The sequence below is a fragment of the Salarias fasciatus genome, chromosome 7, assembly GCF_902148845.1.
Source record: "Salarias fasciatus chromosome 7, fSalaFa1.1, whole genome shotgun sequence".
NCBI classification, from domain to species: domain Eukaryota; kingdom Metazoa; phylum Chordata; class Actinopteri; order Blenniiformes; family Blenniidae; genus Salarias; species Salarias fasciatus.
Window position 1 is genome coordinate 32,272,967 of NC_043751.1, and position 14,914 is coordinate 32,287,880.

The 14,914-nt window shown below is 58.2% G+C and overlaps 2 protein-coding genes across 2 annotated transcripts; one reads left to right on the plus strand and one right to left on the minus strand.

The window, feature by feature from the left end:
- Positions 1-1,231: 1,231 nt before the first annotated feature.
- Positions 1,232-6,636, minus strand: LOC115392387 (proline-rich proteoglycan 2-like). The gene is made up of 4 exons (XM_030096979.1): positions 6,618-6,636; positions 6,246-6,407; positions 5,512-5,611; positions 1,232-1,967 (listed from the first exon to the last, which is right to left on the minus strand). The coding sequence occupies exons 1-4, from the start codon at positions 6,634-6,636 to the stop codon at positions 1,232-1,234; spliced, it is 1,017 nt and encodes a 338-aa protein (XP_029952839.1).
- A 787-nt stretch (positions 6,637-7,423) lies between these two features.
- On the plus strand, positions 7,424-9,076 carry LOC115391851 (ras association domain-containing protein 10-like). The gene has a single exon (XM_030096248.1). The coding sequence runs from the start codon at positions 7,582-7,584 to the stop codon at positions 9,046-9,048; it is 1,467 nt and encodes a 488-aa protein (XP_029952108.1). The 5' UTR covers positions 7,424-7,581; the 3' UTR covers positions 9,049-9,076.
- Positions 9,077-14,914: the final 5,838 nt, after the last annotated feature.

A 14,914-nucleotide genomic window follows, 5' to 3' on the forward strand; every position in this document is an offset into this window, starting at 1 on the left:
CTGAGATCCGGCTTCGCCAGAACGTCCAGGAATCCGCCGAGACGTTCCCGGATCTGCTTCTTCAGGTGAAGCTGTTCACCGACGCCACGCGGGTCGTCTGCAGAACCGGAGCCGCAGAACCGGAGCCGCAGAACCTCCAGCTGCAGCTCAGGGGGCTTCACCAGGAACCGGACCAACCAGAACCACCACAACCTGAGGACCGGACCAACCAGAACCACCAGATCAACCAGAACCACCACAACCTGAGGACCGGACCAACCAGAACCACCAGATCAACCAAAACCACCACAACCTGAGGACCGGACCAACCAGAACCACCAGATCAACCAGAACCACCACAACCTGAGGACCAGATCAACCAGAACCACCACAACCTGAGGACCGGACCAACCAGAACCACCAGATCAACCAGAACCACCACAACCTGAGGACCGGACCAACCAGAACCACCAGATCAACCAAAACCACCACAACCTGAGGACCGGACCAACCAGAACCACCAGATCAACCAGAACCACCACAACCTGAGGACCAGATCAACCAGAACCACCACAACCTGAGGACCGGACCAACCAGAACCACCAGATCAACCAGAACCACCACAACCTGAGGACCGGACCAACCAGAACCACCAGATCAACCAGAACCACCACAACCTGAGGACCGGACCAACCAGAACCACCAGATCAACCAGAACCACCACAACCTGAGGACCGGACCAACCAGAACCACCAGATCAACCAAAACCAACACAACCTGAGGACCGGACCAACCAGAACCACCAGATCAACCAGAACCACCACAACCTGAGGACCGGACCAACCAGAACCACCAGATCAACCAGAACCACCACAACCTGAGGACCGGACCAACCAGAACCACCAGATCAACCAGAACCACCACAACCTGAGGACCGGACCAACCAGAACCACCAGATCAACCAGAACCACCACAACCTGAGGACCGGACCAACGCGGTGCGAGACGCCGACGAAACAGAAAAACTGCCAGCTGGACTGAAACCAGCAGGACTCCTAGAAGACCTGGACAGAAAGGACGGAACGCGTCCAGCCTGGACCATCAGAGTCCACAACCAATGACAACTGTAGAAAGACTGACCCAGATCCCCCCGATCAGGTCTGAGGGTCTCGGTTCTACTTCCTGTTTGTTCTGAGACACGAGGCCCAAGCTCTGGACCTGTTCCGTGTCCCGGTTCCACTGCCGGCCTGGGCTCAGGGACGTTCTGCCTCTCTGGGGTCTCTGGGGTTCTCTGGAGGTCTCTGGGGGTGTCTGGAGGTCTCTGTAGGTCTCTGGGGGTCTCTGGGGGTGTCTGGGGGTCTCTGGAGGTCTCTGGAGGTCTCTGGGGGTGTTTGGAGGTCTCTGGGGATTTCTGGGGGTCTCTGGGGGTCTCTGGGGGTCTCTGGAGGTCTCTGGAGGTCTCTGGGGGTGTCTGGAGGTCTCTGGGGGTGTCTGGAGGTCTCTGGGGATTTCTGGGGGTCTCTGGGGGTCTCTGGAGGTCTCTGGGGGTGTCTGGAGGTCTCTGTAGGTCTCTGGGGGTCTCTGGGGGTTTCTGGGGGTCTCTGTAGGTCTCTGGGGGTCTCTGGAGGTCTCTGGGGATTTCTGGAGGTCTCTGGGGGTCTCTGGAGGTCTCTGGAGGTCTCTGGGGGTGTCTGGAGGTCTCTGGAGGTCTCTGGGGGTGTCTGGAGGTCTCTGGGGGTGTCTGGAGGTCTCTGTAGGTCTCTGGGGGTCTCTGGAGGTCTCTGGGGGTGTCTGGAGGTCTCTGGGGGTGTCTGGAGGTCTCTGTAGGTCTCTGGGGGTCTCTGGAGGTCTCTGGGGGTGTCTGGAGGTCTCTGGGGGTCTCTGGAGGTCTCTGGGGGTGTCTGGAGGTCTCTGGAGGTCTCTGGGGGTGTCTGGAGGTCTCTGTAGGTCTCTGGGGGTCTCTTGGGATTTCTGGAGGTCTCTGGAGGTCTTTGGGGGTGTCTGGAGGTCTCTGTAGGTCTCTGGGGGTGTCTGGGGATTTCTAGGGGTCTCTGGGGGTTCAGGTCTGGGTTCTAAGCGGTTCTTCTCTTCCAGACATCGTGAACTGCGACCTGAAGTCCACCCTGCGGGTTCTCTACAACCTGTTCTCCAGGTACCGGAACGTGGACTGAGACCCAGCCCCGTCACCTGGTCTCACCTGGTCTCACCTGGTCTCACCTGGTCCACTTTCAGACCTGCAGCTCACCGTTCAGTGTTAGCATGAGTCACTGTCCCTCTTCCTGGTCCCTCCTGGTCCCTGCTGGTCCCTCCTGATCACTCCTTTTCCCTCCTGGTCCCTCCTGATCCCTGCTGGTCCCTGCTGGTCCCTCCTGGTCCCTGCTGGTCCCTCCTGATCACTCCTTTTCCCTCCTGGTCCCTCCTGATCCCTGCTGGTCCCTGCTGGTCCCTCCTGGTCCCTGCTGGTCCCTGCTGGTCCCTCTTGGTCCCTGCTGGTCCCTCCTGCCCTCCAGGACCTGTTCCGGTCTGGACCTCTTTCGCTTCACATGTAGAAAAACTTTTTTATCTGAAACATTAAAGTTTTTATTCTTCACCTCAAAACCGGGTCCGGTCTCATCCTTCTGGTCCGGACCAGGCTGGCGAGCGCCTTCAGGTCTTGGGCTCGGTCTTCCTGGAGTCCTGCTGATGGTTCTGGGGTTCAGGACAGGAGCAGCAGCTGAAGATCCAGCTGCGTGACTCTTCTCCAAACCGCCTGTAAACGATCAGGTCTGGAGCCGGCCGGAGCCCCCTGCCGGGATCCAGACCTGGAACCAGTTTGTGAGTCTGAAGTCCTGAAAACACTGAACGGCATCAGTCCCTCAGTCTGGACACGGCTCTCCAAGACCCCTCCGGTGCCCCCTTCCTCCTCCCTGGGATGCTGAGACGGCGTCCTGCGTCCTGCAGGGGACGAGGTGTGGACCGCGTCCTGCAGGGGACGAGGTGGGGACGGCGTCCTGCAGGGGACGAGGTGGGGACGGCGTCCTGCAGGGGACGAGGTGGGGACGGCGTCCTGCAGGGGACGAGGTGTGGACCGCGTCCTGCAGGGGACGAGGTGGGGACCGCGTCCTGCAGGGGACGGGGTGGGGACGGCGTCCTGCAGGGGACGGGGTGGGGACGGCGTCCTGCAGGGGACGAGGTGTGGACCGCGTCCTGCAGGGGACGAGGTGGGGACGGCGTCCTGCAGGGGACGAGGTGGGGACGGCGTCCTGCAGGGGACGAGGTGGGGACGGCGTCCTGCAGGGGACGAGGTGGGGACGGCGTCCTGCAGGGGACGGGGTGGGGACCGCGTCCTGCAGGGGACGGGGTGGGGACGGCGTCCTGCAGGGGACGAGGTGGGGACGGCGTCCTGCAGGGGACGAGGTGGGGACGGCGTCCTGCAGGGGACGAGGTGGGGACGGCGTCCTGCAGGGGACGGGGTGGGGACGGCGTCCTGCAGGTCGGCAGCTCACGGTTCTTTGACAGAAAGTTGACATTTTCTTCCTGGAAGACGTTGGACAGACGCTGAGACGGGAAGAACGTCGGCTTCAGACGGACTCAGCGACCGGTCTGAACGTGGAGCAGAACGTGAGAAGGCCTCGAGCAGCAGGATCTTACGGTCTGCCTCCTCAGCCCGGACGGCAGGACAGCAGGAAGACCCGGTCCAGGTCTGAGGCGTTTGGTCCTGAGGAAGCCGTCCTGGATCCGTCGCCTCCTCAGGAACAACTGGAGAGGAAATACTGAATTACTGTCGCTCAATTAACAGTAGCTCACAGGTCCAGACCCGGAACTGGTCCCATCGTCCCATCGGGGTCTGGACCTGGAGAACTGGTCCCATCGGGATCGATGGACTCCAGACTCCTCCTGAGGATCGGATCACAGCAGGAGAAAACATCATGAGGAAAGTTAATATATATTAGAAATTATTTTCATAATGTAAAAATAAAATGTTATTTACAGACTGGAATGTGCAGAAAAACAAACGAGCTTTAATTTGGAAGAATTTACTTAAAACAATATTACAAACGTAATAAAAGAGAATAAATGAATCTTGGTGGAGCAGCGCCATCTGTTGGCTGTTTTAACAAGCGAGGCTTCACACACACCCGCAAAATAATGTCAACAATGACTTTTCTTAGGTTTTTCTTTTTGGGGGTTTTACTGCTAAACAGGAAAACTGAAAAGTTTAATAATGAAAGAAGAAAAGAGGAAGTGATGAATCTGCAGCTCCGGTCGGTTTCCTGCCTTCAGGCCACGAAAATAGAAACTTTACAGCTTTTCCAGAACAAAACGAGCTCATTTCTGTTTGATGTCCAGACAAGAGATGAAGTGATGAACGACGCCTGGATGAGGATGAAGTGGTGAATTCTGCCTGAGGCTGGACTCTGATCTTCATCCGCTCATTCAGGAAACCTTCAGGAACTGATCCTCAGCACAGAGGGGGCGGGGCCTCAGGGGGCGTGGCCCCGGAAGTCTTGCGCCTCCTGCTGAATGATGTCATCCTGCCAGAGGACCGGGGCCTTCAGTCTGTGGTCCGGAACTCAGGACGGAACCGGTCCAAAGACCGGAACTTTATCCAGAAACAAAACCACATACATGGAGTTCCGTCCAGAACCCGGAACCTCAGAGGGATCAGCTCAGTCACGTGACCGGGCGCACGCGCAGTGAGCGCGGCGTCTTGGTGGGTTTGTGATTTTAACGTCTTTTCCTGAGACTTGTCCGTCTTCTCGTGGCCCTGGATGTTCCGCGCTCCTCCTGTTGGACCTCCTCTGTAGTCCCGCTCCTTCACACTGCTCCAGTGAGTGGATTCAGTGAGTGGGTTCAGTGAGTAGATTCAGTGAGTGGATTCCGTGAGTAGGTTCAGTGAGTGGATTCAGTGAGTGGATTCCGTGAGTGGATTCAGTGAGTGGGTTCAGTGAGTGGATTAAGTGAGTGGGTTCAGTGAGTAGATTCCGTGAGTGGGTTCAGTGAGTGGGTTCAGTGAGTGGATTCCGTGAGTGGATTCAGTGAGTGGGTTCAGTGAGTGGATTAAGTGAGTGGGTTCAGTTAGTGGATTCAGTGAGTGGGTTCAGTGAGTGGATTCAGTGAGTGGATTCCATGAGTGGGTTCAGTGAGTGGATTCAGTGAGTGGGTTCAGTGAGTAGATTCCGTGAGTGGATTCAGTGAGTGGGTTCAGTGAGTGGATTAAGTGAGTGGGTTCAGTTAGTGGATTCAGTGAGTGGGTTCAGTGAGTGGATTCAGTGAGTGGGTTCAGTGAGTGGGTTCAGTGAGTGGATTCAGTGAGTGGATTCAGTGAGTGGGTTCAGTGAGTGGATTCAGTGAGTGGGTTCAGTGAGTGGGTTCAGTGAGTAGATTCCGTGAGTGGGTTCAGTTAGTGGATTCAGTGAGTGGGTTCAGTGAGTGAGGGTAAATCAGTCAAAATGTTCTTGCTGATAGTGAAAGTCCTTCTCTCCTCAGCAGGAGGCGCTGATGTGCCGTCTTGCATGTGGAGTGTGCTGTGTGAAGGACAGACCAGGCTGACCGGGTCGGCGCTGGAGCCGGGGGGAGGCCGGTCTCCTGGTCGGCGGTGCTGAGGCGGGGTCGGACCAGCAGGGTCTGGTACCGGTGGGTCTCCGCCGGGACTACCGGCACAGACAGACGGCCGGCGGCGGCGGAACGGAGGAATCCGGCAGTACTGCAGCTCCTGCTGGTCCTGCGATGCTAGCTTGAGGGTAGCACCGCTAGCAGCTAGCATAGCCTGGTCTCCAGTCACCGCACCGGTGGATGTGGAGGGTGTGGATCTTAGTTTATGACATTCTTGGTTCTCTAAAACGTGTTTTCGGCTGAGGTGGTGAAGCTAATTGCTAGCGTTAGCACCGCCGGCTACCACTCCTGCTCGACAGCATTTGCAAAAGATAGTTGTTTGATCCCGCAACGAGACGGGACACCAGCCCAACGCAGGAGCACTAAGTAAGTAAGTAAGTTTTTTGGTCCACGTCTGACCTTCGAAAGCCGAAAAACTCCCAAACCACAGACGTGGCTCCTCTTTCTGGTATCAGTTCCTCTGGGTAAACAGCGTGCTTCACTGTGAGCTCTCCCCGGCAGCCAACAGCACGCTGTGTTGTCGGTGTGCAGCAGTGAAATAGGTCCGACCTGAAACACTTCACTGTCGCGCACGTTCCGGACGTTGTTTGGGCTGTTCACCGGTATTGCGGTATATGAAAAATTCATATCATAACGAAAATAAAAACCGGTATTCGGTACAAACCGGTATACCGCCCAGGACTACCGTCAGGTTTTGGCGGCCGTGGAGCGGCGCCGTCGGGTTGTGGCGGCCTTGGAGCGGCGCCGTCGGGTTGTGGCGGCCTTGGAGCGGCGCCGTCGGGTTGTGGCGGCCGTGGAGCGGCGCCGTCGGGTTGTGGCGGCCGTGGAGCGGCGCTGATGACAAGATGCAACCGACTTTTTTCCTCTTGATGCGCCAGATTGGTGTTTTTTCTTCTGCATTAGCTTCCACCAGAGTTCAGGTCACGTGCAAAGAAAAAACTGGTGAATGAGCTCAGCCAATCAGCTGGCTTACAGCTCTGATGCGTTCAGGGACAGTCGGAATGTAGGAATTGGCAAACTGGAGCCCATGCTCCGGCGCTGTACCTTCTGGCACTCTGCTCATTTCGTTCTGATTATTTATTTACGATTAAATGTGAACACGTCACCTGAAACGGCGCCCTGTGACCTTGTGACCCCGGGGCCCGATGACCTTGTGACCCCAGGGCCACCGCCCCCTCCCCACTCTGGCTCTGCTGCAGCCTCACAGCAGGAGTCCGGGTTTGAGTCCACCTCTCCTTCACACACCTGATCCATCCTGTGGCCACCAGGGGGAGACACACACACACACACACACACACACACACACACACACACACACACACACACACACACACACACACACACACACACACTGGGTTCGAACCTGGGCTCACCCCTGCACCTGACGCTGCTCCAGTCCTTCACCTTTCATTGCGTTCAAACAGCCAATCAGGATTCACATGACGTCACAAGAAGTGACATCACAGATGTGAGAGACCTCTGGGTTCTCATATCTCTGCACACAATCCTCTTAATCCCAATCTGTGTGTGTGTGTGTGTGTGTGTGTGTGTGTGTGTGTGTGTGTGTGTGTGTGTGTGTGTGTGTGTGTGTGTGTGTGTGTGTGTGTGTGTGTTTCGTCACCAGATGTTTTTCTAAGTATTTATTTGAACAACAAACGAGGCCCTGAAGCATTAGAGGTAAAACACACACGCGCGCGCGCGCGCAGGGGTGTTGTGGAGCAGATTACAGGGTCAGACTGGATGTTTCCTCCAGAACAGCTGATGAAGAGTTGAACAGAGGAGGTGGGGGGGCGGGTCCTCTCTGCTCCTCCTCCTCCTCCCGGTGCTTCTCTCCGCACTCGGCCGGTCGTCCTCCGGTCGGCAGGACGCTCCTCCGGTTCTCGTCCGGTTCTCGTCCGGTTCTCGTCGCGCCGCGGGGAGCCGGCGTCCCGCGGAGCCCCCTCTGAGGGACTCTGCTGGTTCTGGGAGTTGGTGAACCGGACCGGAGCTGGTCCCCGGGCGCCGGGCCATGGAGCCGCGGGCCGGGAGCGGGAGCGTCCCGGTGTGGGTGTGCCGGGAGGAGCGGCGGGTGTCCGGGCTCACGAGGCGGACCACCTGCGGAGACGTGGTGAGGGTCCTGCTGGAGGACCAGACCCTGCGGGAGGCCGGGGTCCTGTCCGGACCCCCGCAGTCCTACTGCGTGGTGGAGAAGTGGCGCGGGTTCGAGCGCGTGCTGCCGTCCCGGACCCGGATCCTGCGGCTCTGGGCCGCCTGGGGCGCCGAGCGGGACTCGGTCCGCTTCCTGCTGCTCCGGAACGACGCCTCGCTGCCCGGTACCGGGCCCCGCAGCGCCGAGGCCCGGGTCGTCCCGAGCCGGGACGGCGGAGGTCCGGGAGCCCTGCTCAAGGGCAGCGGCAGGAGCAGCCGGACCGCCGCGGCCGCCTCCCTGACCCGGGACCGGCAGCGGCGCGTGGTGAGGAAGGCGTTCCGGAAACTGGACCGGATGAACCGGCAGAAGGAGCGGAGCGCGGACCGGGAGCCGGACTCCGTGGACAGGATGGAGACCCTGGTCCACCTGGTGGTCTCGCAGGACCACACCATCCGCCAGCAGGGCCACCGGATCCGGGAGCTGGACCGGGAGATCGAGCGCTACGAGGCCGGGCTGCACTGCGACCGGGTCCGGAGGCTCGGAGCCAACTACGTCCAGGACCTCTACCTGCTGGAGCCCCGGTCCCCGGAGGAGCCCCGGTCCGGGGACCGGCGGGACGCACCGGGGCCCCGGTCCCCGGAGGAGAACCGGTACCCGGACCGGCGGGACGCACGGCGCGCGACGGAGCGGCTGGACGCTGACCTGCAGGGCGCACGGGACCAGCGGGACGCGGACCGGGAGGACGCACGGCGCGCGGCCGACGCGCTGGCGCAGTTCCAGGAGCACGCGCGCCGCTGCGAGGAGGTGGCGCTGCTGCAGGAGGAGCTGACGGAGCGCGAGGCGCTGGCGGAGAGGATCACCGGGGAGATCCGGGACGAGCTGAACCGGCGGTGGATGAAGCGGCGGCGCGCGGAGCGGGAGGAGGACGCGCGGCGGGACGTGGAGGACGCGCCAGGCGCCGCGGAGCGGGACGAGGAGCGGCAGCGCGTGCGCACGCAGCTGGACGCCAGCCTGTACGTGGGCCTGCGGCTCCAGACCGAGCTGGACGCGGTGCGGGGAGACCTGGACCGGAGCCTGGCGCTGTGGGAGACCCGGGAGCGCGAGCTGCTGGACCTGCTGGAGCTGCTGGCTCGGGCGGAGGCCGGGGGGCCGGGCGGAGGCCGGGCGGAGGCCGGGGGGCCGGGCGGAGGCCGGGCGGAGGCCGGGGGGCCGGGCGGAGGACCGGCGGAGGCCGAGGGGCCGGGCGGAGGACCGGCGGAGGCCGGCAGCTCCAGCGACTCGGACTCGGACACCGGACTGAGCTCCATGGACTCCGACAACCCGCCTGTGTGCGAGTCGCTGGTTTAGCAGGACCAGAACCCGGAACGCCCACCTCCACAGGAGGAGGAGGAGGAGGAGGAGGAGGAGGAGGAGGAGGAGGAGGAGGAGGAGGCTTCTCTGTCTTCATTAGCAGTAAACTCCTGGTGGAGGTCCAGAGGACAGAGTCTGACAGGTGGAGCAGCTGGAGGACAGAACGGGGTCTGAGGGGGTCTGAGAAGGTCTGAGGGGGTCTGAGGGGGTCTGAGGGGGTCTGAGGAACCTTTTTATAATGTAATTTTATTTTATTTTATTATGTGCTTCTAACTTATTTTGCTTTTTTACTTTGCTCCACACTGAGGGGGGTTCTTCACACTGGGACCTGGATCTGGTCCTCTGCTGGGGTTTCTGTGCTGGGCTCTTCTGGTCCCGGCTGGCCTGGGGGGTCCACACCGTGGTCTGGCAGGGGTGGGGGTCGGGCGCTGGAGCCCCAGTGTTGAAGGGACGGTTGAGGATTGTTGACATGACTCTGTGGCTCCCCGTCAGCAGTGTTTCACACAGACTGACCCCTGACCCTTGACCCCTGACCCCTGACAGCGTCCAGGGAGCAGAGATCCGGTCCGGTTCTGGTCCAGAAGAAGGTAGTCCGCTGGCAGCAGCGCTGGTTGTTACTCCAGCTGGAGGAGGAGGGAATGAAGCCGAGCGTTCACACGTTGGTTTGAGAAGAAAAACGCTCCAGACGACCGTCCTCTGGACCAGAACCAGACCGGATCCTGCTCCCTGGACGCTGTCCGGGGTCAGGGGTCAGTCTGTGAAAAACATGCTGAGGGGGAGGTCATAGAGTCATGTCAACAATCCTCAACTATCCCTTTAATGACCTTTGACCTCTCCTGGTGTGGACGGCCCCACTGGTGGTGTTTCCCATGATGCTCAGCGCCATGTCTCCCTTGTTGTGTTTAAGAAAATGGGAGTGTGTGTGTGTGTGTGTGTGTGTGTGTGTGTGAGATACTGATTGATGGAGCAGTTTTTATTCTTTACTGTTTTTATCACTGTTTTTACTGTTCAGCAGTTTGCGTTGTTTTTATGAAAAGTTCGCGACAAATAAAGTTCGATTGATTGATTGATTGGATATAGGGGGGTCTGAGGAGGTCTGAGGAGGTCTGAGGAGGTCTGAGCTTCTCCTGGAGTCCACTTTGGGGAACTTTCTTTTCATGGAAACGTTTTCAAGTGAGAACAAAGTTTGAGTCTGTTTTTGGGCTGCTCCATTTTGCCTAAAAATAAAAACTGGGTTATTTTCTCTCAAACCCGATTTTTCGATTGCGATTTTTTGTAAAAAAAAAAAAAAAAAAAAAAGGAAGTAAGTAGTTTGAATGTCTTTTATTGAACCTTATTTTCAGTTTGGATTCAACGAACCCCCGGTCCAGAAGTTACAGTCGCGTCACTGAACAGTGCAGAACACTCAGTTATAAAACCCAAAGTGAACAATCGATCTGAAACAGCCTCCTTATAAATGTGCCTCCTTGCTGCCAGTGAACTTAATTCTGTTGCAAATAAAGAAGAATCTCCGGAGACTCAGATCTCCTCGTCTGAACACGCTGCAGGTCCCTGCTCTCACTGGAACACAGCACCCAACCAATAAAGACACTTTTTGTAAAAGAAAAATACCCTACAACGTCAAATAATCTTGGTCGGTTGGTCGGCCGGTCGGCCGGTCAGGTGCGGTAGGAAGGCAGCAGGTGAGAAGCTCCAGTCAGCCTCCCTCTGGTCTCACTGGAACAGAAATCACTGAACAGGAAACTCTGTTCACACCGAAGGTATTTGGCTCGACCTCACTGACGCAGCGGCCCGCGGTGGAGCCGGGAGCCACAGTGTGAACACCTTTTTCTGACTGATGGAGGCGAGGCTGCCAATCTGCGCCATCGGCCCCTCCCACCACCAACCATTCACTCTCACTACTTTCATACTAGGCAACGTGGGTGAAGTGTCTTGCCCAAGGACACAACCACAGTTTTACGCCTGCAGGAGCGGGGATCGAACTGCCAACCTTCCGGTTATAAGACGACCTGCTCTACCAACTGAGCTGCTGTCGCCCCGAACTTGACTTCCCTGAGCAAATGTCACTTCTCCGGCAGCAGCCATGCTTGTTGTTGTTCGTTACCAGACGTTGAGCGAAGGCAGGAACGCACTTCCTCCATGACGTCATGAGACGGCCGGAGAAACTACGGTGGCTCAGAGGCGCCAAAAAGGACCTGTTCATGTGAAAAGCCAAAATCGACGAATCGTGACAGCCGAGGCCGAGACAAAGTGCCTCTCTGCTGGAGAGCAGCCCCAACGTTCCCATCCGAGCTAACTGTGGCTAAGTTAGCGAAACTGTCAGCTGACCCACCTGAAGACGGTGGACGAGCTGACTTTATGAGAACACTGGCGATGGATGAAGAAATACAGCCGGAATGAGCGACTTTGCAGAGATGATGTCCCGCTGAAGCCCCCCTGCCGTGGCCCCCGCTGAATCGGTTGGATCTAAATAACTTCTGGACTCCGAGCTGCACCAGGTCTGTCTGAGTGAGGACATGAGCACGACTCACCTAGAAATAAGGTCCAGGTGTCAAAGAACCGGAGCTGCCCTTTAAAAGTAATCAGGAGTGTCCTCACCTGTGAATAGCACTGTGAGTGAATGAGAAAACGAGTGTGAGTGCTTGATGTTTTTCAGTGTTGTGTATAGTGGGCTAGTGTGTGGAGGGTGTGTGTGTGTTTGTGTGTAATCGTGAGTTTTTAAGCATGTTTTAGATCTGCCTGTCTGCGGGTGGATTAGGGCCGGGAGCTGTGGAGCCGCTCTGGCTCTAAACCCTGATGCTCCACTCAGCTGCAAACGTTGTTCTGCAACGATGTCTGTCTGCAGCGGCGCCTGTCAAATAGATACATACAGAAAGAAAGAAAGAAAGAAAGAACCTCCGGGTTCAGAACGTTGTCGTGGAAACAGGCTGCTGCTGCTTCCAGGAGGAAGGCCAGCGTTCCAAACAGAACCTCAGAACAGACTGCTGCAGAGGGAACCCGGTGGACCGGGTCCAGTTCCCCAGGATGCACCTGGACGCCCTCAGCCCCCAACGCCAGAACGTTCTCTGAGCCCGGGTTCCTCGGCAGACCGGGTTCCTCGGCAGACCGGGTTCCTCGGCAGACCGGGGTCCCCGGCAGACCGGGTTCCTCGGCAGACCGGGTTCCTCGGCAGACCGGGTTCCTCGGCAGACCGGGTTCCCCGGCAGACCGGGTTCCTCGGCAGACCGGGTTCCCCGGCAGACCGGGTTCCTCGGCAGACCGGGTTCCTCGGCAGACCGGGGTCCCCGGCAGACCGGGTTCCCCGGCAGACCGGGTTCCTCGGCAGACCGGGGTCCGGAGGTGGAAGGTTCCGGCTTCACTGAGACGCTCCGGCAGAGGAACCTTCCTGGTTCTGCTGACGGTCTCGGTTCTGCTGGGACCTTCAGAACCGTTTGAAGACTTTCCTGGGTTCCAGCTGACGGAGCCACGTGCACACACACGTGCACAGTCTCAGCAGTCTGTCAAAAATAAAACTAAACTTGAATCTTTGATGTGTTTTATTCTCAAACACACACTGGAAGCAGGTTCCAGGTCCGGATCCGGGTTCTGTCAGTAACCCTGAGGGCAGAACAGACGGGACTCCGACACCTCGGTTCTAGATCAGGTTCTCTGAACTGTCGGTTCCATGTCGGTTCTATCGGACCTGTGTTCGGCCGGCGTGACGGAGGAACCGGGAACCGGAGGAACCGGGAACCGGAGGAGCGGGGTCAGGAATGGAGGCGGGACCGGGCTCGGTCTTTATGATCTGGACGAGCCGGTTCTCTGCGGCGTCCTCAGGCTCTGGGGTTCCGCGGCTCTGTTCTGAGGAGAACCATACCCGAGTTCCTGTGACCTGGAACGGTCCTCGCTCCGTTCCGTCAGAGAACTCTGACACGACTGGGCGGACCGCGGCAGAACCGCCGGCTGAGTGGTGGGAACGCGCCGGTTCCGCGGTCTGTGGAGCTGTGGAGCAGTGGAAGGAACGGCTCGCAGCACCGGTTCGAGGTTGCTGGGTTCTTTAGACCGTCTCCACCGGTTCTGTGTCTGTCCTCCTGTTCTGAAGCAGAACCACGGTTCTGGAAGGTTCCAGGTTCTAGGTATGAAGGTCCCTGACAGGAGGAGAGTCCTGGTTCCCCGCTCAGCAGGAGTGTGTGTCGATCAGCACAACAACAACGATGAAAGCAGATTTTATTCTTAATGCTTTACATTCGATGCCAAATCTCAGAGCGCTGCAGACGAAATGACAAGACAGAAGCCTCGAAGGCCCGGCCCCCCAGGGTCCTGAGCCGGGTCCTGGGGGAGCAGGCGGTGCTGCTGGCCTGACCGGGTCCTGGTGGAGGTGTGTGGTGTGAGCAGGTCTGTGAGAAGGTGGGGGCGTCGCCGTGGAGACAGTGGTGGGTGTGGAGGATGGACGTGTTTCCGCCCCTCATCAGGACCCCGGCAGCTGGTCTGAACCCTCATCAGGACCCCGGCAGCTGGTCTGAACCCTCATCAGGACCCCGGCAGCTGGTCTGAACCCTCATCAGGACCCCGGCAGCTGGTCTGAACCCTCATCAGGACCCCGGCAGCTGGTCTGAACCCTCATCAGGACCCCGGCAGGTCCCGATGAGGCGTTGCAGTCGTCCAGCCTGGAGCAGAGGGACGAGTTTCTCTGCAGGGAGAGAAAGTGAAGGACGGAGTCCAGAGACGTTACGGAGGAGGCGGAGGGCCGATGTGGCTGACAGGACTGAGAGGAGGGGTGGGGGTCGGGGGTCGGGGGTCGGGGGTCGGGTTTGTCAGCGAGGGAGAGAGGGGGATGCTCCGGCCGAAAAGAGAGATGGAAGCGATGGGAGAAGAGAAGAGTGAAGTTGAGGGATTCAGAATCTCTTCAGGTTTTGAGGCGTTGAGCTGCAGGACGTTTTGACTCATCCAGGCCCCGGTCTCACCTGGGGGGGGGGGGAGGCCATGGCAACCACTGACCTGCAGGTCCTCCTGCTCCGTTCTCCCCCCTGCTGCAGTGGGGGGTCAACAGTCAGTCGGACTGTACAGCCCGCTACAGTCGGACTGTTTCAGGTTCTGGTCCCTGGTGGTCAGGGGGCGTGGCTTATACACAGCGCCGTTTCTTCAACACATTTAGCTTCAGACTTGTCAGACGGAGTTAAGAGTTCCAGCTGGTTTAACCTCGCTGATGACGGTACAGGAAGTAGTACTGTAGAGGAAGTGGGTCTGCACAGGAAATGGATCTTGGCAGGAAGTGGATCTGTACAAGAAGTGGATCTGCAGAGGAAGTGGATCTGGACAGGAAGTGGAATTGTTAAAGAGCTCTAGAACCTTGCAGACCCTGATCAGGTCTGGTTTGTGTTCCACGGAAAAGGCGTCACTCTGGAACTCTGCCGGAACGTTCCTCCCTGCCGTTGGCTCTTTAAATAGACCCAGCTCTGTGTGTGTGTGTGTGTGTGTGTGTGTTCACTCATCCATCCTCCCTACACTGTTATATAACACTGGTACACCTGCACCTTAACAACTCCCTGAACAATGGCAGAGGTGGTGTGTGTGTGTGTGTGTGTGTGTGTGTGTGTGTGTGTAATTCATCATGCACATGAGCACAACCTGGATGTTTGTGCACCTCTTTCATCACACGAAGCGTGTTTGCCTCAAAGGAATGTGTGCATTCATTTGACAGTGTGCACACACACACAGGCACACACACACACACACACACACACACACACACACACACACACACACACACACACACACACACACACACACACACACACACACCAGATGTGAGAGCTGCGTTGGTGGGAGTGGATGTTCCGTCCTGCTTCAGTCCAGATGTTCCGGATCATCTGTCTGTTCTCTG

Bases quoted from the DNA above. Each gene is read 5' to 3' on its own strand.
- LOC115392387 (XM_030096979.1), bottom strand. The intron at 5,612-6,245 runs GTATACCGGTTT...CTGTGCCGGTAG, and splicing joins CCTGACGGTAGTCCTGGGCG to TCCCGGCGGAGACCCACCGG. The intron at 1,968-5,511 runs GTCAGCCTGGTC...ACACCCCCAAAG, and splicing joins CCGGCTCCAGCGCCGACCCG to ACCTCCAGAGACCTCCAGAA.
- LOC115391851 (XM_030096248.1), top strand. From the start codon at position 7,582: ATGGAGCCGCGGGCCGGGAGCGGGAGCGTCCCGGTGTGGGTGTGCCGG.